The sequence below is a fragment of the Camelina sativa genome, chromosome 11, assembly GCF_030686135.1.
Source record: "Camelina sativa cultivar CO46 ecotype springtype chromosome 11, ASM3068613v1".
NCBI lineage: Eukaryota > Viridiplantae > Streptophyta > Magnoliopsida > Brassicales > Brassicaceae > Camelina > Camelina sativa.
Window position 1 is genome coordinate 13,517,973 of NC_141890.1, and position 19,424 is coordinate 13,537,396.

A 19,424-nucleotide genomic window follows, 5' to 3' on the forward strand; every position below is an offset into this window, starting at 1 on the left:
TAAGATAATACTTTTTTTTGAAATTTTATGTAAAAATATAATCTCATAAATATCATAAATTAATAATTATATTAAAAAAATTAGTGAAATATAATTCTATTGTTGTTTGCCTATTCTTGAATTTGCATTATTGTTGGAGTTTATCTGTAATCTTTATCATTGCATCAAAAGCTTTTTGTGTTGTTTTCTCAAACTGCATCCAAAAGTTGTGGTGCGTCCAAGACACGATAGTTAGTTCTTTACTTGTAAATTGTAATTGGTTCTAAAGATACCGCAATATCATCTTGGACTTCATCATTAAAGATAGTAACAACAATTTATTCTAAACTCTGAACTTCTAAACATTTAACATTTTCACATGGATAATCTAGTAAACTATTGACATCTGTCATATTACGATAGCCGGAACTATAAATTAAGAAAATTCCATAAAAGTGTAAATTATAACAAAGTATCTTATTTTTAAATTATTAATTTATCGATAAATTAAAACCTTTATAAATTAATAAAATTTTGTGGTCCGACCTTATTAATTGATAGATATTTTACTGTATTTGGTATCGTTATTTACCATACCAAATTTAGAATATATAAAAAATTTACAGAAAAATTGGTAGAAAATATTAATATAAATAATGATATACAAATCAAAATGTTTTTCCTGATATAATATAAGTGAATCTATGTTGATCATGTTTTTACATAGGTGAGAATTGAGCTTATTGTACCAAAACATCTGTAGAGTTTTTGTCAATACCATTGCAAATATAAGATTGTATTATAGGAAAATTGAATTGAACAAAAATATCAAAAATTTGTAGAAAAGAGAATATATGCCGAAATGTTTTTTTGTAAAATATCATTTTGTTACTTTTCTCATATTAGAGTAGTTTAAAATAATTTTGAAGGACTAAAGTCTAAACCCATACAATATTGAAAATAAAGCCCATAACTAAAAGGCCCAAAAAAACAACAGATCCACGATCAATCATCTTTTAGGGTTGACAATCCAGTCGCAAAAAATCATCTTTTAGTTTAGAGAGTCGAGATCGGAGATCCTCGGCCTGGACATAAAAACTATACCCGAATACTTAATCTAGAATCCAACCCGAAAAACCGGGTTCAGGTTGGGTACGGGTTTGCCTATAAAACCTTATTGGGTTCTATTTTCTAATATATGTGGGTTCGGATTAGGGTCGGATAATATCCGGTACCCGTTTGAGTACCCATTAAACCCGAATATATAAACATATTTATAATATTTATCATTAATATAATGTAATTACCCCAAAATTATGATTATAATTTTGAATATTTCATTTAGTTTTATACCTAAATATCAAAAATAATCAAAATATCTAAAATATTTTGTTTTGTAAGTCAAAATTTAACTAAATTTATTTAAATTTAATTATATTTTTTCAGGTACCCGGTAGTTCGGATACTAATCGGGTTCTAAAATTTGTAACCCAAACCGATCCGAACCCGATAGTACCCAAACCTAACCGAACCCATATATCTAAAAATACCTAATAGGTTCTATTTTTCTAAATCCGTTACCCGAACCAGAATGAATAATACCCGAACCCGAACAGATTACCCGAATGCCCCGCCCTAGGAGATCCAGTCGAGAGAGAGAAAGAGATCAGTATCGCTTCCCCGAATCGTTCTCCTCCGGCGTGAATTTCGCAAAGGTAATATTATTTACTTATTCTGCTATCCACGTTTTATTTTTCTTCGTATTCGTAATATTTTTTTCTCAAATTCTTTCCTCTATCGATTAATTGTGATTTCTTATGGAATGAAATTCTCATTTAATAAAAAAAAAAAAAAACAATTTCATTTAATATCCCAGAAACGTTTCTTTGATCTGTTTCATGTCCGGTTTCTATATTTGCATTTCTTCTATTTAATTAATGAGAAATTCACTTTTACCCACTTCCATTTAGTGTTGTACAGATAGATCTAACAGTTTTGGAACTCGGAACCGTTTATGATCGATCGATTGCTTTTAAGAAAAAAGGATTTCCTTTTTATTTTTTATTTATTGTTATTGTTATTTTAAACCAATTGAATAATCCTATAAAATTTAACTAAATGTCTGTGGTTTTGAACTTCTTCTTATGATGACATGAATGAAGGTTGTGATTTTTGGCAAGAATGGCGGAGCAGGAACTGAACCAATTGAGAGGGGTAGCAACGGCAGCAGTAGATGCCTTCACTGACGTAACGCACGAGCAGATTTTTGAGTACATTGAAGGAGTAATATTCTGTATTCGGATTCATTCATTCTTGTGATTCAAAACTTTTTAATTTGACTTGGAATAAGATTTTTTTTTTGCTAATAATAATAATCTTGGTTTGGTTTGGTTTGGTTTGAGTTGGTTTGGTAGGAGAATAATATCCAGAATGTTGAGTTTGCCATCAACAGACTGACAACCATCCTAAATATCACCAATCCTAATCATTATAACGGACAGATTCCTCCAGAGAATATGAACCTAGGGGAATTGAACGAAGTGAGAGTTGTAGCAACAGATGCACTCAATTTTTTCAGAAGTAGGATTCCATTAATTTTAAACTCCATCAATGCGGTGAGGCATCTTTTTTTTTTTTTGCTTTTAATTTCAATTTTTTTTTTTTTTTTTTAACACTCTTGACTCTAATAATTTTGACTTTAATTTCATTTTATTTTATTGTGTGTGTTTGTACTTGAATAATATGCATGACGTTCAGGATGCCATCAACCGACTCAATCAAATCAACTTTGCTATTACCAATCCGGCTCCAGTAATGCGCACGCACGCACTTCCAGTAACAGGGTCTTTTTTAAGTAAAAAAAAAAACAGCTAGGTCATGTTTTCTTTTGCTGTTTCGATCACTCTCGCTCTTTAATCTGAAGACTGTATTGGTATAATTACCTCATTGATCCCAAATCTGGGGACGGCTACAGAAATCAAATGGAGAAGCAGCCGCAGTCACCATCATTCCTTCACAAGGGCATTTCGATACGATATCTCATCTAGTCTTTGGCTGCAACTCAACGACTGACTGACTCCCAAGATGAAAGCACAACCTGCAATGAATCTGAGAGTTAGCTAGCTCAATGGGCGCCATAGCTAGAGTAGAAAGACAGATACTGAATATATTACGAGGATGTCTTTCTCAAGAAGAACAATTGCTTCTTGAACATGAAACTCATATTCAATGTAAGAAACATACAACCCGATCATTCAAACTAAAAATACATGAGTATGTATGACTGATTACTAAGCAGAACAACACACGGATGATATGTAAATAATCAAAAAGGAAACAGAGCAAAAAAAGCATGCTTCGATCTATCTATACTCAGCAGACCTCAATTATAAGCGTTTAAATTTATTCAACAAAATCCTCCTAACATTTTGTTAACTCTTTTCCCTCAGATGTACAATCCCATTCATCGATCAAACTAAGATAGGAACCCAAAATCATCAACATAAAATAAGAAGGAGATACGAACCTCTGTAACAGAGTTAGTTAACTTCGAACCAATCAAGGTTCGGATACAAATTCTTTAGCATTGTCGTCAACGCATATCTTCGCTCCATTGTAATCATTCATTCTCCATTGCTATTTTAACTTCTTCCTCGTAAGATTCCAATTGTGGTTAAATTTGCTCTCTACTAGAGAGCAAATCAGAGAAACAAAACAAGATTCTCTGTAAACATTCCCAAACAAAAATTCAGAGGTTCAATGATTTAAGAATTAAGAAAGGAAGATGAATTACCTTGTATGAGCTCTTACTACGGTCTCCACTTTGTAATCGATTGAACCAAACTCTCCAATTTGCCACTTGAATCTCCCCATTCCAATTTGATGAACATTAAATCGTCGGTGGAGATGATGATAACAACGTACAAAGACGAATTTCCTACTCAACTCCTTTCTCAATTCAACGGATCGTTCTTTGTCGGAGAGTTTTCACCATGAGCAGAGACTTTTGAGAGTGACAGCGAAATAGACAAGACGAAGGCAAAGACAAAAAAAAAAAAAAAAAAAAAAAAAACCGAACCATATTGAATATGAAGCCTATAACAAAAAAGCCCAAATAAGAAAAGAAAAGATCGGCCCACGATTAGGGCAATCCACAAAAGTCGCAGAGAGAGAGAGAGAGAGAGAGATCATTCATTGCCCTTCCCGAATCGTATCGTTCTCCTCCGTATCAGAAAAACCGGCGAGAATTTCGGAAATAAGGTAATAATTATTTCCACGTTTTACTTTTCCTTTGTATTCTTAATAATTTTTTCCTCACAAAGTTTGAATTTTTTTTTTTTACTCCTGTCCGGTTTCTATATATGCATTTCTCCTAATTTATGCTTACATTCAATCTGGAGATTGATTTGTTCCTTCTTAAAAAACTGGATCTTTTTGGGTTCCTTTTATTAGCCCAGAAACGTTTCTTATGTGTGTGTGTGTATCTGGGGGTAGAAGTCTGATCATAAACTGACCATGAGTGCTTTTATAGGTTTGTATCATGGAGAATTTGAGGCAACAACAACTCAATTTGGTTCAAGGCATGGTTCAACGCGGAACAGCTCAATCGCATCATTGATGTGATGGAGACTGTTGGTATATATGCCCACATCATCATCGATCTGCAGCACCAGCCACCACCACAACCACAACCACAACCACTGCCGGGAAATCAGAATGTGGATGATGAGGCTGAGTCTGGCATCACCCGCGAATAATTGATATCTTAATCTTAACTTCCGTCGAGGATTCATATTAATGCATGCCATACATCTTTTGTATTGGAGGTTATTTGTTATCTTACTGTTTAGGATTCATATTATAATGCCTTATCTGGTTGATCTCTTTCCTGAAAGCTAGCTACTGTATTTTTCTCTTTTTTTATTTGGGAATTGGATCCCTTGTTTCTAAAGAGGAAGAAAAAAAACAATACTGTTTTTAACGCATTCACTTGGGTATACCATAGAGATATTGCAACTACTAACACACACTTACTAACCCATCACAATAATTTAGTAACCCTTGTTTTGTTTTGTAAACTAATGGAACAAGGATAATTATTATTTGTTGAGCCGAAGATCATGAAAGGACAGTTAACAAAACAAAAATGCAATTTCCGTGTCACAGTTCAAGAACCATAGGGAGCTGATAGGGAGAGCACGTTTATGGGTTTATAGTTTATACTAGAAGTTGGAATATATCTTAACCAGAATCCTGGTCCAATTCATGTGTATGTAAATGACGGACCTTCTTCACAGCCGTGCGAAGGTCAATAATTATAAAATGCCTCTATTTAAATTATACAAAATAAAAATGTTTGTAAAAATTAATCACAGTGTCATATAACAAAAAAAAAAGACAAACTAAAACGAAATATTAGTTTTTAAACATTAACATATTATGATTTGATTACTTCAATAATTAAAATAATAGAGTAAATAGAGATAGTAGATAAAAAACTAATTTTAATTTGATATAACTAATTTGGTGAAAAGACTGTGAAAGAAAAATTTGGCACTGTGTTACCATAGAATCAAAAGATGAGAAAATCTAATGACGAAACAAAAGCTATCGAAAATGAATTTGTAATCCTAATTGTTTAATTAAGCATAGACTATGTCATATAACTATTTTTTTAATTAATTAATATAATGAAAAAATCTATGTTTAAAATTAGATTGTAGAAATCTATATTTTGTTTCTAACGATGTAACTTTTATGAGCCCACAATTCTGTAGTTATATATTTTTATTAGAGATAAACTACATGACATAACTAAATTATATGCTCTTATTTAAAAAAATAAATTAGATGCCACAAACGGCCGCTTCTTTTTTTATAACTGCTGCATCGCTCTCACTGGAACTTTGGTGATTCGTCCAAGGACTCTACAAATTTCAAACTCCACTTAATTTCTAGGGGAACAAGTAATGGAACTATTAATGTGAAGTTGTGAACACAACATGAGGTAGATGCAAAACCATTTCTCCTCTTAATATATCCAATGTCCAGCTTTAAAGGTTGAAGCTTTTGCGAATTTTGTACATCTTCTTGTGGAATCCTTGCTAGTTTCGTTTACTGTTTTTGGTAAGAAGAAATCTAATCTGACGTTTATATAAGCAAACCAACCGGTTTAACAATAATGATACGCACATCTATGATGCAAAACGTCAGATTGGTTGGTTTGATTATAAAAACCAAACAAAATAATGATACGCACCGTTTTTGACACCGTCTACACACGAGTAAAATAAGCAGACGCAATGATGGCAGTCTCAAAAACCTCAAGAGCAAAAAAAAACCATGAACAACTTGTTCAATCCCAGTAGACCAAGCCCGAAGCCATGGCCGAACAGGAAGAAGCAAACCAACAAACCCGCCATTTTTATTTGCTCCGTTTCCCTTTTTGTTTTCTTATTCATAGTTGTCTTCTTCTTCATCGCTTACTCCGAGATGCCCAAGTCCCTGTTCTCGATCTCCGCCTTTTCTGGATCCGTTCAATTCCCTCAGTGCAGATCCGAGACACTAACCCGAACTCTTCTAGGTCAGAAGTTTCTATTCTATTCTCCTCACAGTGGATTCAGTAATCAGCTCTCCGAATTTAAGAATGCGCTTCTTATGGCGGGAATTCTTAATCGGACCCTCATTGTTCCTCCGATTCTCGATCATCACGCCGTCGCTCTCGGCAGCTGTCCTAAATTTAGGGTTTTGAACCCCAGCGAGATACGTCTCTCAGTTTGGAATCATTCAATTGAGCTTCTTAGGACTAACAGGTTACAAAATCTCTCTTCTTTTTATTTCGTGATGGGTTATTTAGTAATTTTATCAAAGTCGGGTGACGAATTTGGTGTTTACAGGTACGTTTCAATGGCTGATATTGTAGACATTTCGTCGCTGGTATCATCCTCGGCTGTTCGAGTCATTGATCTTAGGTACTTTGCATCACTACTGTGTGGTGTTAACTTGGAAACTCTGTGCTCTGATGAATTAGCTGAACAGTCTCAAGGTTATGAATCATTGAGACAGTGTGGTTATTTGTTATCTGGAGTTCGTGGTAATGTAGATAAGTGTTTGTATGGTGTGGATGAAGATTGTAGAACCACGGTTTGGACGTATAAGAACGGAGATGCTGATGGAAGATTAGATTCTTTCCAGCCTGATGAGAAGCTTAAGAAGAAAAAGAAATTGTCTTATGTGAGAAGGCGTCGAGATGTGTATAAGGCTCTTGGACATGGTTCAGAAGCTGAGTCTGCAGCTGTTCTTGCATTTGGGAGCCTCTTCACGGCTCCATACAAAGGCTCGGAGCTCTATATCGATATCCGTAAATCTCCAAAGATAAAGTCTTTGGTTGAGAAGGTTGATTTCCTTCCTTTTGTTCGAGAGGTAATGAGTGCTGGCAAGAAATTTGCGTCAGAAACCATAAAGGCACCGTTTGTTTGTGCACAGCTTAGATTACTAGATGGCCAGTTCAAGAATCATCGGGAGAGCACGTTTACGGGGTTATACCAGAAGTTGGACTCTTTGAGGTTAAAGAATCCTGGTTTAATTCATGTGTTTGTAATGACAGACCTTCCTGAAGGTAACTGGACCGGAACTTACTTGGGTGATTTGTCTAAAAACTCTACAAATTTCAAGCTCCACTTTATAGGGGAACAAGATGAACTCTTAGTGCGAACAGAGCATGAGCTTGGTTCTGCGAGTCACGGCCAGAAATTTGGGTCTATTCCGATGAGTCTTGATAGTATCAAAAAGATGCAGAAGCATTGTTCACCTCACGAAGTATCAAATGTGCAGCTTTACGTAGAGGAAGCTGTTTGCAGCTGTGCTTCACTGGGTTTCGTTGGTACTGCAGGGTCGACAATAGCTGATAGTGTAGAGATGATGAGGAAATACAATGCGTGTAGTAGTTGAACTCAGACTGTGATTTCTAAGATTGCTGGATTAACCAATGTGGAGTGATTTTGGTTGAGTTTTTACCGGTCTTTGTATAGAGATGAAAACAGGCTTTTGAATTGTTGTGTTGGTAAGTTGTTATTTATAGGAAGCTATCTACACAGTAGTTTCTTATTAATAGACTACTTGGTTCCTTTCTGATAACTTAACACAACGAATGGATCGTGCCTGAGAGCCTAGACAACGATGGTAGAGACTCTCTACTAGAGTGGTTTGCGTGGGATGGATGCGCTTGGTGGTGATTAGTGTCTGACTCTTTAAAGTTTTTATATATGTAGAATCCCTTGTAGATTCGACAAGATTTGTAATTTGTACCAATGGATTTAAACCGGTTTTGATTTTGGACCAAATACAAATAGTGGAAGTGATTTGGTTGACTTGAAGAGACATTATAAATTCGTAATCGTACTAAACCGGGCTTAAAACTTACGTCGATGTGTAATTTATGACCAATGAGAGCTCTCCACGTAGGAAGATTCCACGTGCAGCTTCTCCAGTGAGTAAAGGCCGATTTAAGCGAATTGAATTTTAATTGGGCGCCCGTCGGTCACATCCACCGCGAACATTTCGACCGGACTTTTGAGAAAATTCAGAAGTTTTCTTCTGTGTTGTTTGATATTTGGATCTACGATCTGATCCTTCCGCATCGACGCGGAACGTTTTCGAATCAAATTGGTGAGGATAGGTTCGGAATTTTGGAATTTCGGAGGTTTTGTTCGACGGTCTCTCTGAGGTTTTCACCGCCATGGCTGCTCCGTTTTTCTCCACTCCATTTCAGCCTTATGTCTATCAGGTTCTCTTCTCCCCCTCTAAGATTCGTGTTTCTGCTACCTACACTACTGTTGAGAAGGCTAGTGTTCAAATGTGTTTCTTTCGCGAGTATTTTAGGATCCTTTCGTGTAGGTGTTGAGGACTGTGATGTTTGAGTTTTGTTTCCGTTTCTTACCACTGTTAATCGTACGATCCAATCTGTTTTGGTTTTCATGATTACGTTTTGTGATAATGCCAATAAGTTATTTCCTGGGAGAGAATTGATCTCTTGAATCTGTCTGTAAAGAGTATAGTCTCACAAAAGTGCTCATGTGATGCAGAGTCAGGAAGATACGATCACACCTTTCCAAATTTTGGGTGGTGAAGCACAGGTTGTTCAGGTAGGTTTCTAGTTTGCGCATTTTGTGGACCTGTGTGTCATATCCTCAAGCTCTTTTAACCATTTGATTGTTTGTCGACAGATAATGTTAAAACCACAGGAGAAGGTCATTGCTAAGCCTGGTAATTTCCAGTCTATTCAATGTTTTAATGTCTTTGCAACTTAATCATCCTAATTGCTCATTCAGTTTTGTAAGATCGGTTTGGTTAGAATTGTATATGTTACTGATTAGGTATGGTGCTGTAGGTTCAATGTGCTACATGTCTGGGTCCGTTGAGATGGACAATACTTATACCCCTGAACAAGAAGTTGGAGTTGTACAGTGGATTTTAGGCAAGAGTGTTAGCAGTATTGTTCTTCGCAACACTGGGCAAAACGATGGATTTGTCGGTATCGCTGCACCTTCCTTGGCAAGGATTCTCCCAGTTAGTGATTCTTGCTCTCGCCATGATTTTCTTCCTTATTATTAAGTGTCATGCTTAATGTAACTCTTTATCTCGTTCTTATCTTTCTGTGAAGGTTGATTTGGCCATGTTTGGTGGCGACATCCTTTGCCAGGTAGAGCTGATTAACGAAAACCTTCAGTTTTTGTAGATGCTTAGTTCTCAGCGTTTTCCTCCACATTCACTGATATGGCCTTTTCTTTTTGTTATGTAGCCAGATGCATTTCTCTGTTCGGTTCATGATGTGAAGGTTGTAAATTCTGTTTATCAACGACATAGAGCAAGAAACATTGCTGCAGTTGGCGCTGAGGTAAGGAGAACAATACATTCCATTGTCTTTTGGCTTAGTTCATTCTAAACTTAGATGCTACTAATGTATGTTAAATTTTATATACGTCTGGCTTTGAACTCACATAATCATTGTTGCAGGGGTTTCTGAGACAAAGGCTCTCTGGCCAGGGTCTTGCTTTTATTATCGCTGGTGGCTCTGGTATGCAACTAAGGTTAATTTACAACATGATGCTCTTTCAGTTTAGGCCTTTTAAACTGATCCGACTCCTTTTGCTTCATAAGTTGTACAGAAAAACCTGGAGGTGGGAGAAGTTCTCACCATTGATGTTTCTTGCATTGCTGCTCTCACTCCCTCGATCAATTTCCAAATCAAATACAATGCTACAGCTGTAAGACGGGCAGTCTTTGGGGTAAGTTACATATCTTTCTTATCCAATACAAACAAAATGTATCAAGATTGTTCCTCTCGTCGTACTTACAAATCTTCTATTTTTTTTATATCAAAAAGGGTGATAACGTAGTAACAGCGACTCTAACGGGACCAGGCATCGTGTTCATCCAAAGTTTACCGTTTCATCGTCTCTCGCAGCGAATTGCAAGGTTAAGAATCGAAATCTCATCTTTGGTTTAGAGATGATGGTTTCTTGTAGTATAAGAAGAACAATTCAAACTGGACTCACTAGGGGTTTTTTGCTTTGCAGGTCGGTGACGTCCCCAAATATGAGAGAAAATCCAAGAGTATTAGTTCAAATAGGATTATTCATATTTCTTGCATACGTTGTAATTGTGTCCTCTTTAATCCTTACTGAAATGTGAAATAGACAGGTTTCTTTCGTTCCATCCGCTGGAAACATGCACTCACTTTTGTCTACTGTCTTCTCACAGTATTTGAAGTTTAAAAGTAATGTCCTTGGACATGAGTGTTTTTGTACGTATATAAAGAGATGAGAAATTGCCTCAAAATAGCTCTTAAAAGATAGTCTTTATAGTGTGTAAATTGCAAATTTGACAATATCATTATGCTATCATAGACTAATTCATACACATATTTTGGAAATATTTTAACGGTAGATACAAATCTGCGTAACTACACAAACTTTGAAATAAATGTAAAATTTTACAGATAAGATTTCAAACGTAAAATTTTATTGATAATATTATTGAAATCGTAAATAATAACTAGTGGAGTTTCATCAACAAAATAATAGCCATAGAAAGAAGATCCAAGACAAGACGAAGAATGAAAAAAACAAGACGAAGAATGAAAATAACAGATTTGTTACTCAGTTATCGTATAACTCTTATCTAATAAAGGAAGCAGCGTGTAATTTTACGTTTTTTATTATTTTGTTTTACTTTACTATTCGTTGTATATGCTCATGAATAACTATGTATTTTCTGATTCAAGATAATAAAATCAGATGTTTTAAAAAAAACTCATATATTATTTAAAAAGATTTAATCTGATAATATTTGTTTTAGATACAAGATTTGAACTTTACGCACTTTTTAATACAATTGAATATATTCATTAAAATAAAAATGATGTAAAAGAAAAATCATTAAAACTGAAAATACAACATTAAAGTAAAATAAAGATCCCGCACAAATGCGAATACAATTTTAAAAACTTAGTTTTATATATTAATAAAAAAGTTACATAAAGAGAAACATTAGCTGTTTTAAATAAAAAAAACGAAGAGTGTGACAAACTGAAAATTAAATGAAACCCATTCCCTTTATATATTATTACACAAACATCCGATTACAGAGGACTTTTTCTTTAATTAACGCAACAGAGCAGATTACTCTAATAACTCTTTTGTTTTTGTTTCTCTTTTTGTTTTTGGCCATGGCTTCGTCTCCAGGCGGTTGAATATGATGATGAAGGTCGTTTTATGCATTCTTCTGTATCTTTCATTCTTCGAATCAAGCTCGTGATCTCTCTCCTTTCGATCGCTTGGAATGGCGGAAATGCTCATCACCACCGGCGTCAGAAAACGCCACCGAAGGAGATCGCTTGTACCTTGATGGCTTCCTCTTGAAATGTCTGTCTTCATCATCACTGGAATCGTGTTCTGCCGACTCTCTTTCCCTCCGACTGTGACGACGACCCGATGAAACAGCCGCAACCACCGAGCTCTCTGGAGGTGATGCTGCTGGAGAAGACTTAGATGATGTCTTCCGGTGCTTGCTAGATGATTCCTCCTCTAAGAAGCTTATGCGAGCGAATACGCTGGACTTGTTGTCATCATCGATCTCTGCTGCAGTTGGCTCCGATGATTGGTTTTCGGATCTTTTACGGTGCTTGCGATCTGTCTCTCTGTGACGGTCACGGCGGCGGTCATGTTCGGAATTCATATCTTGATGACGGTCATGGTGGTGATCACGCTCAGATCTCCTGCTGGATGATCGAGAGGGAGATTTGTGCCTCCGGGATGAATGACGCTCCGGTGACAATTTCTCCGATCGCCGGCGACGGTCGTAATCAGGCGAAATCGGTGGTCGAGGTCCCTGTTTCTGTTCATCCAAGGCCCAATCAATAAGAGTTACATTTAGTAAGAGGAATTTGGGTCTTGGGCCCAATAAAAGATACATTAAGTAAGCCCAAACTCATTTTTCACCTAAATTCTAATTTAGCTTGTTAATTTAGTTAAGCACGAAGTAAACAGTGAGCAAACAAAGGTTGTTCACTTTTCATGTAAACGTCCCTTTATCACTTTAAAAACATGACACCACCTATGGACCTTACACTAACGTTTTATTTTGTTTTAATATATATAAATGTAATTTAAAAAATATAGATTTACTATGATTTTGATATCAATATGTTTTCTTTAAAATATAGACTACATATCTACATTTTTTAATAAATAACAAACAAAAATAATAATGTAAAGAATTAAAAAGAAAATTTATGTTTTAGACGCACGGCAATGCTAAACATTATTTACTGGTCAGTTTGGGACCATGTCTCCGACAAACCCGCAAAGAATGTGAGTCCAATGTGGAAAGAACTATATAAAAGCATATCAACCCGTTAATTTATTTAATACCCCGAATTTAAAACCTCTTCATACAAGTCTAGAACTCTCTGCTTAACATTTTTTCCCCCATACAAATTTTATATCTTTGAATATGCAAACGAATCATGGGATCGGTCGTGCTTTTTACTTGTGACCAAACTGCCTAAGAGAAGACTGGAATTCATTTTTATGCATTCTATACAAGTCAATACATTTTATTGCATTTAGGTCCATATTTTCCCTCTACCGCATCTACTCTTAAATGTCTCTCATCTTGACTAATACCCCCTAAACCAAAATTAACTATAATGTAAACAGACGCCTATTTAGCAATTGTGGAATCAAACCATATTCCTTGACGTACTGATAAATGCAGAGAGCGATAAAGATAATAAGAGATAAAAGAGAGAAATATAGTGTTGAAAAAGGTGGTCTCTTGAAAGCCAAACCAGTTGGCCGAGAGAGAGAGGGAGAGAGAGAGAGCATTGAGACAACAAAATGATACATACAGTTTTTGGTTTCATGGGCGAGGAAGAGGCTGCTGAGTTATTGTTCATCATTCGGTTCTTCTCACCTTCCCTGTAGACATTCCCTCTGCACCACACAAAAACAAACATCAAGTTAAACATGCTGCAGTAATACATTAGCCTGGAAGTAGCGATTGCTTAGTGGTTTACCCTTCTGAACGTCTCTCGTTTTCACGCTTTCTTTTCATCTCAGCTTTCTTAGCTTCAAATTCCTCTCTCCCCATAATAGGACGTTGGAGATTCATACGATTCCCCATCTCTGCAAGGTCCCTGTTCGAGTCACATGTGCTGGTCATTATATAGCTTACTAATAACTACAATGAAAGAGACAAAATCACAAACTATTTTGAAATGAGAGTGCAAGTATCAGTTTGTCAGTACCTATGGGGTGGTGGTAGATTAGGGAACCCGAAGCCCTGTGCAGCAAAAGGATCTGAATGCATCATGTTGCCAAACGACAAGTCCATGGGCCCTAATCCATAGCCAACAAAAGGAGGCATCGAGCCAGGAAAAGGGCCTGGAAACCCATTGAAACCATGATGAATGCCATTGAACCCAGGTTGAACGCCGTTGAAGCCGAGTTGCACACCATTGAAGTACTGATTACCAGGACCTGGACCCTTGGGCATCATATAGTCAGGGCCTGCTGGATTTGACATGGGATTCCACTGCATGTCTGCAACAGATCACAAAGACAAACAATCGGTTAAGCCTCTCTATACAGTTAGCATAGACTGGGAAGAAATAGTACTCAGCATAATAGGAAAAAGAGTTACCAGTTCCAGGCACCCGAGGTTTCTTTTTTTTTCTTTTTCCTGCTAAAGAGAAGAAGTATGCATTACTTTACAAATGATACTAATTGCAAAACATTAGTGTACATAAATGTGCAAAAGGATTTAGTGACGCTTTCTCTTCTTTATGCTAATAGGATGAAAGTCAGGGATTACCTTGCTCCCCAGAAGCAACCTGCTGTGGTATTTCTTCCTTGGGTGCCTGCGTGTTCAGCTGTGGAACTGCTGCTTCCTTGCCATTCAAGGATCCTCGAGTGTTTTCAGATGCATCATCTGGCTTTTCCACTTTAACCACTTCTGTAGTCTCCCGAGGAGCACTTGTGATCTCCGCTATTTCGACCGACGGCTTTAGAGTTGACGTCTCATTGTTGTTACTAGGAGCTGGTTTCATTTTGTCTCCAGATGCAACAGATGTAGTAGGTGACAGAACCTTGGGAGGTGGACATCGTGCAGACTCCATATCTAGAATTAATACTCTTTAGTTTACTGATAAAAGTGCAAACAAAAAAAAGACTATGAATGCAGAATGAAATACCTTGGACTTGACACATGCTGCCAGCGTTTTCAGCACTACTGTTACCAGACTCCAACATACGGTTTATAGTATCCCTTAGGGTCTTGTTTGGTAGAAGATCATCAGCTAGTACATCAGGTGCTCCACAGACACATTTTGACTTCGTAATGATGTGATCTCTGATACCTGAAAAGTAGATAATTGAAGTCAAACAACCAGGATCTGTAATTCATAATGATTAAAGTAAAAGGCTTTTGTGGAACAGCAAAAGGCATGAGATGTATTGGGATATGACTAGGAAACTTACACTTGTCACAGTAACTCTTGAAACAGCATTTGCTCGTCAGTGCAGCATGTCTCATTACTTCTTTGCACAATGGACATTTGAGTTCAGGAGGAAATTCTCCAACAGAACGTGTTGTTGATGTCAATCCCTCCATTTCCTTCTCAAACGCATCCCTGAATTTGTTAATATTGATCAACATAATGAATGATTTATTAGGTGAATAATGGTAAAGAGGAACAACTTCGCCATTTTAGTTCAGCAATGACGTACTCATTTGGTTTCAAAACTGCTACTGCGCCGCTTGGCAAGGAATAAGAGCCATCTGGGGTCGCCATCAGCATTGACTTAGGGATACCAGTAGGTGGTTTAACTCTCTTAACATCATAGCTAGGATCGCCATTTGTGGGGCAGTGTTGAATAAAATGTCCTGAGTCAGGAAAAGATGCTCAGAACACAGTTTTATCTAGGTAATAACGACAAATAAAAATAAAATTCAACAAAAAAATTCTAAAATACCAGGAACATTGCAACGATGGCAAGTATAGCCTGGTGGCGGAGTCGTCTTTCTTTCCATTCCTATACACACACATAAAATCAGTTACTGAGCAAAATAAATCTGAGGGAACTAAAGAAAACAAGTAAATCGTATAGCAAAAGTATAATTACCAAAACCGCGTCCACCCATCCTTCCAACCATACCCCTTCCATAACCTCTGCCCGGGCCATAACCATCCGCAGCTGGTCTGTAACATGAAAGAAAATAAGAAGGTTATGCAAAATGTATGTCAAGATTTAATTCCACATGCCCAAGTAAGTACATCATTTCAAGAAGACTACTTACTGCTGCCAGTCTAATGCCGGAGTGTCAATTAACGCCTTTATTTTGGTTTCTTCATCTACCTTATCATCGGCTGGTGCAGGGTCGTGACTAGAATGGATAGATGGTGCATCAGGGATTGAATACAAATCAGTCCCAAACTCATCAAATTCATCTTCAGCCTATAACGTATTATTAAGATGTGAATTAATTAGTTTTGTACTGGAAGTCAATGCCAACAGAAACCTAGAAAACTTGCACAACTCACTGCAGTTATATCAGCAGTAACAATATTGTTAGTATCAGCCTGAACGTTTTCCACTTTATTCTCAACTCTAGGCCTGCAAAATGTAGTTATGTTACATCATTACACATGAGGGTATAACTTCACACACAAATCATTATAAAATTCCCAGCTTATACCGTTTGTTTTTTTTTGTATTTCTTTCACAGATTTGAGGAAAAAGAGCCACTAGGACTGAACTAAGCAGATGAGAAATTAAAAATTAAAGATATAGATCTCAGAAATTACTCTGGTATGGTAATAACTCTGATGCGAGGGCGTCCAGGGACACGGCGAATGAGAACAGAGGTATTCTTTGGGATTAACATTGCTTCATCTAGATATTCTGAAATTGCAGCAAAGAGAAAATAAATATGAAGGCCACAGATTGCAAATCTATCAGCGGAGAAGCGTAGTAACTCTTTCTAAATGATTCCCAACCACGACCAATTCATAACAGTATCCCCAGAAAGGTAATCACATTCAACACAAAGATAAACCAGTATGCAAAAACTTGATTGCTGGTGTCTTTTCTATCTAATGATGATAACAAGGAAGTAGAGCAATTAGAACTAAACAAATACCACAGTGCAACAGAAAATAGCCACAAACTATGCAACAAAGTTTGACAAAACATGTAAAAACCAGATATTTAGAAGATGCTCCAACCAAATCTATAAGTAAATATTGATAAAGACAAAGACAAGATTCTCACGTAGTTAACTATAAAACAAAAGACACGTATCTACTACTAAGGATTAAAGACACAGAGAGGTGAAGAGAGTTAGATGCATATAGCATAAAGAGGAGGAGGAAGACAAACCTTCGTTAGTTTGGGCATTAGAGATGACAATGTCAAGGTCTTTACCACTTCCCAAATGCTTAGTTTCGTAAATTTTTTCTTTGAGAATACCAACTGATATAAAAGGACCATCCATGGGGATAGTATCATAATCCCTCGCACTCTTAAACTTGTAATAAATTGCCATTCGATTTAATCTGATAAATAGAATCAAAAATACAATATATATAAACCACACACACCCACACAAGAATCTCTCTACTCTTTCCCAAAAAAAAAAAACCTTAACCCAAGAAGCCCTTCCTTAATTTAAAAAAAAAAATATGAAGGCCAGAATTTGATTTCCAACAAGTATGTATAAACTCATACAACAAGAAAAACTCAATATATATATATATATATATATTTGATTCTTTACTTCTCTAATTCGACTTCAAGAGATGAAACCTCTCTCTCTCTCTCACGCGCTTCGAGATGACTTCAGATCAAAGAGAACGCCCGTGCTTGAATTGAATCGAATATAATATAACGCTCAGCTAACACTGTAGAAATCTTCAATTAAACCGGCCGCCGCAAAACAATTGAAACGATTGGCTTCAACCCAGACGATCTCCAGAAACTCTCCGAGCCACCCGACTCGGGGAATTAGAATTTGAAACGACGGTGAAATTGCAGACGATCTCGAGGGGAAAGAATTTGAGAAATCTTTGAGCCTTTTGATATGTATATGCAGGAGAAACCGATGGAACAGGAATACGAAACGAACTCTAGGGTTTGATCAGAGAACTGTCTCGTATCCCTATCACCCTAATTCTCTTTCTTTTTGCCTTTTTGTTTTATATATTAACTTCTCATGGACCCCTTATAGTTCATGTCTGTCATTAAAAAGGCCCAATAAATACCAGGCCCAATAAGGGCTTTGCTCAATCTAATGGAAACCCTAGCTGCTCCCATGGAGACATCTATTTAAGGCGTAAACCTAATCAGAAGAAAGAAGTGACTGCGACGCCGGAATTCGCAATGGGTATGTTTCTTGTTCATCAGCTCTTTCTTTCTCTTTGATGTTGTTTCTGTATTGTTCATTGGTGTTTATATATGTTTTTGTTAGAAAATGAATTTACGAAATGTGTTTTTTTTTTTTTTTTTTTTTTTTGACGATATAGGTGCGTACAAATACGTGTCGGAGCTATGGAGGAAGAAGCAGTCGGATGTGATGAGGTTTCTGCAGAGGGTTAGGTGCTGGGAGTATCGCCAGCAGCCTTCAATCGTTCGTCTTGTTCGTCCCACTCGTCCCGACAAAGCTCGTCGTCTCGGCTACAAGGCCAAGCAGGTCCTTCCTTATCTTCTTTTCCTCTTCATTTTGTTTGTATTATAAAGTTAGAAATCGTATGTAGTGTTTAGGTAAAAATGTTGAATCAAGCCTTTGTCTTTTTAATTTGCTGGTTAAGCGGTGTCTTGATGCGTAGGCATTTTTTTTGTCTTTCGCGAATATGATAGAATACTTCCTGAACCCAGCTACATCGATTCATTCTTCTGACTGAACAGCTCTTTATCTTCTGTGGACTCTGTTCCTGTCTAAGATTGATACATTTTTTTAATTCCTTTATTAGACAATGTACCTTTTTATCGGTTGAATGTGTTTTTCTGACTTCTTTTCTGGGTTCTCTTTATCAGGGATTTGTTGTCTACCGTGTTCGTGTCAGACGTGGTGGTCGCAAGAGGCCAGTGCCTAAGGGTATTGTCTATGGTAAACCCACCAACCAGGGAGTAACACAGCTCAAGTTCCAGCGTAGTAAGAGATCTGTTGCTGAGGAACGTGCTGGTCGCAAATTGGGTGGCCTTAGGGTCGTTAACTCCTACTGGCTCAATGAGGTATGAATCACACCCTCACTCTCTTTATTGTAGTAACTATCTATTGTTGGTCGAAACTGAACTCGAGTTTTGTACATTCAGTATATGGCATGTGAATTAGTAATCTCTAGATGTGTAATGTATTCGGATGATAACTGTTTGGCTGTCTCTGTTTTACTCAGGACTCTACCTACAAGTACTACGAGATTATCCTTGTAGACCCCGCACACAATGCTGTCCGAAATGATCCAAGGATCAACTGGATCTGCAACCCCGTGCACAAGCATAGAGAACTCAGAGGGCTCACCTCAGAAGGAAAGAAGAATCGTGGTCTTCGTGGAAAGGGTCACAACAACCACAAGAACCGTCCTTCTCGCAGGGCTACCTGGAAGAAGAACAACAGTTTGGTTCTTCGCCGTTACCGGTGATCAACTTTATGTTTTGTTTTGCTGGTATATCATCCGTGTGGATTTGTGTTTCGGAATTCTGGAATTACATTGGGATGGAAGACTTTCACATTCAAGAGTTTGTTTCAAGTTTTGAGGTCTTAATAACTTTAATTCTGACCATAGAGCAAGTTTAAGTTATTTTTTATGGCGATTTCGTTTCTACTCAATATCCCACGTGTAGATTTGCTCGTGCCTTACTTAATTCTTGAAGATGCAAATAAAC

The 19,424-nt window shown here is 36.9% G+C and overlaps 4 protein-coding genes and 3 long non-coding RNA genes across 9 annotated transcripts; 5 read left to right on the top strand and 2 right to left on the bottom strand.

Moving 5' to 3' along the window:
- Positions 1–1,555: 1,555 nt before the first annotated feature.
- Positions 1,556–3,266, top strand: LOC104723357 (uncharacterized). Its single transcript, XR_757328.3, has 3 exons — positions 1,556–1,694; positions 2,142–2,594; positions 2,737–3,266. It is a non-coding gene; the product is annotated as an uncharacterized LOC104723357 (long non-coding RNA).
- On the bottom strand, positions 2,753–4,051 carry LOC104723356 (uncharacterized). Of its 2 annotated transcripts, none has more exons than XR_757327.2 (3): positions 3,773–4,051; positions 3,506–3,665; positions 2,753–3,076 (listed from the first exon to the last, which is right to left on the bottom strand). It is a non-coding gene; the product is annotated as an uncharacterized LOC104723356 (long non-coding RNA). The 2 variants fall into 2 exon arrangements; XR_015572715.1 differs by having other exon boundaries at positions 3,506–3,668.
- Positions 4,052–4,110: 59 nt separating this feature from the next.
- Positions 4,111–4,964, top strand: LOC104723358 (uncharacterized). The gene is made up of 2 exons (XR_757329.2): positions 4,111–4,239; positions 4,511–4,964. It is a non-coding gene; the product is annotated as an uncharacterized LOC104723358 (long non-coding RNA).
- A 1,236-nt stretch (positions 4,965–6,200) lies between these two features.
- On the top strand, positions 6,201–8,348 carry LOC104723359 (O-fucosyltransferase 30). The gene is made up of 2 exons (XM_010441707.3): positions 6,201–6,791; positions 6,876–8,348. The coding sequence occupies exons 1-2, from the start codon at positions 6,322–6,324 to the stop codon at positions 7,927–7,929; spliced, it is 1,524 nt and encodes a 507-aa protein (XP_010440009.1). The 5' UTR covers positions 6,201–6,321; the 3' UTR covers positions 7,930–8,348.
- A 153-nt stretch (positions 8,349–8,501) lies between these two features.
- Positions 8,502–10,818, top strand: LOC104723360 (uncharacterized). The gene is made up of 10 exons (XM_010441708.3): positions 8,502–8,764; positions 9,063–9,122; positions 9,204–9,243; positions 9,368–9,546; positions 9,641–9,679; positions 9,779–9,874; positions 9,994–10,054; positions 10,138–10,265; positions 10,364–10,455; positions 10,557–10,818. The coding sequence occupies exons 1-10, from the start codon at positions 8,717–8,719 to the stop codon at positions 10,669–10,671; spliced, it is 858 nt and encodes a 285-aa protein (XP_010440010.1). The 5' UTR covers positions 8,502–8,716; the 3' UTR covers positions 10,672–10,818.
- A 658-nt stretch (positions 10,819–11,476) lies between these two features.
- Positions 11,477–17,715, bottom strand: LOC104723361 (E3 ubiquitin ligase PARAQUAT TOLERANCE 3). Of its 2 annotated transcripts, none has more exons than XM_087475775.1 (16): positions 17,320–17,715; positions 16,923–17,098; positions 16,349–16,445; positions 16,085–16,157; positions 15,841–15,998; positions 15,666–15,742; positions 15,516–15,575; positions 15,270–15,426; positions 15,021–15,172; positions 14,735–14,899; positions 14,356–14,661; positions 14,185–14,223; positions 13,790–14,084; positions 13,559–13,678; positions 13,391–13,475; positions 11,477–12,375 (listed from the first exon to the last, which is right to left on the bottom strand). In XM_087475775.1, exons 2-16 carry the CDS (start codon positions 17,086–17,088, stop codon positions 11,785–11,787), a joined length of 2,541 nt encoding a protein of 846 aa, XP_087331901.1. In that variant the 5' UTR covers positions 17,089–17,098; positions 17,320–17,715; the 3' UTR covers positions 11,477–11,784. The 2 variants fall into 2 exon arrangements, with proteins under 2 accessions (XP_087331901.1, XP_010440012.2); XM_010441710.3 differs by having other exon boundaries at positions 14,185–14,226.
- LOC104723364 (large ribosomal subunit protein eL15z) lies at positions 17,458–19,321 on the top strand. Its single transcript, XM_010441713.3, has 4 exons — positions 17,458–17,925; positions 18,065–18,231; positions 18,576–18,773; positions 18,935–19,321. The coding sequence occupies exons 1-4, from the start codon at positions 17,922–17,924 to the stop codon at positions 19,178–19,180; spliced, it is 615 nt and encodes a 204-aa protein (XP_010440015.1). The 5' UTR covers positions 17,458–17,921; the 3' UTR covers positions 19,181–19,321.
- Positions 19,322–19,424: the final 103 nt, after the last annotated feature.

Coding starts and splice junctions, on each gene's coding strand:
- LOC104723364 (XM_010441713.3), top strand. Junction 18,232..18,575: donor TCGGCTACAAGGCCAAGCAG/GTCCTTCCTTAT, acceptor TCTCTTTATCAG/GGATTTGTTGTCTACCGTGT. Junction 18,774..18,934: donor ACTCCTACTGGCTCAATGAG/GTATGAATCACA, acceptor TGTTTTACTCAG/GACTCTACCTACAAGTACTA.
- LOC104723360 (XM_010441708.3), top strand. CDS start 8,717: ATGGCTGCTCCGTTTTTCTCCACTCCATTTCAGCCTTATGTCTATCAG. Junction 9,680..9,778: donor GTGGCGACATCCTTTGCCAG/GTAGAGCTGATT, acceptor TTTGTTATGTAG/CCAGATGCATTTCTCTGTTC. Junction 10,055..10,137: donor TATTATCGCTGGTGGCTCTG/GTATGCAACTAA, acceptor TTGCTTCATAAG/TTGTACAGAAAAACCTGGAG.
- LOC104723361 (XM_010441710.3), bottom strand. CDS start 17,088: ATGGCAATTTATTACAAGTTTAAGAGTGCGAGGGATTATGATACTATC. Junction 16,446..16,922: donor TAATGCCCAAACTAACGAAG/GTTTGTCTTCCT, acceptor CTGCAATTTCAG/AATATCTAGATGAAGCAATG. Junction 14,085..14,184: donor ACCTCGGGTGCCTGGAACTG/GTAACTCTTTTT, acceptor GATCTGTTGCAG/ACATGCAGTGGAATCCCATG.
- LOC104723359 (XM_010441707.3), top strand. CDS start 6,322: ATGAACAACTTGTTCAATCCCAGTAGACCAAGCCCGAAGCCATGGCCG. Junction 6,792..6,875: donor GAGCTTCTTAGGACTAACAG/GTTACAAAATCT, acceptor TGGTGTTTACAG/GTACGTTTCAATGGCTGATA.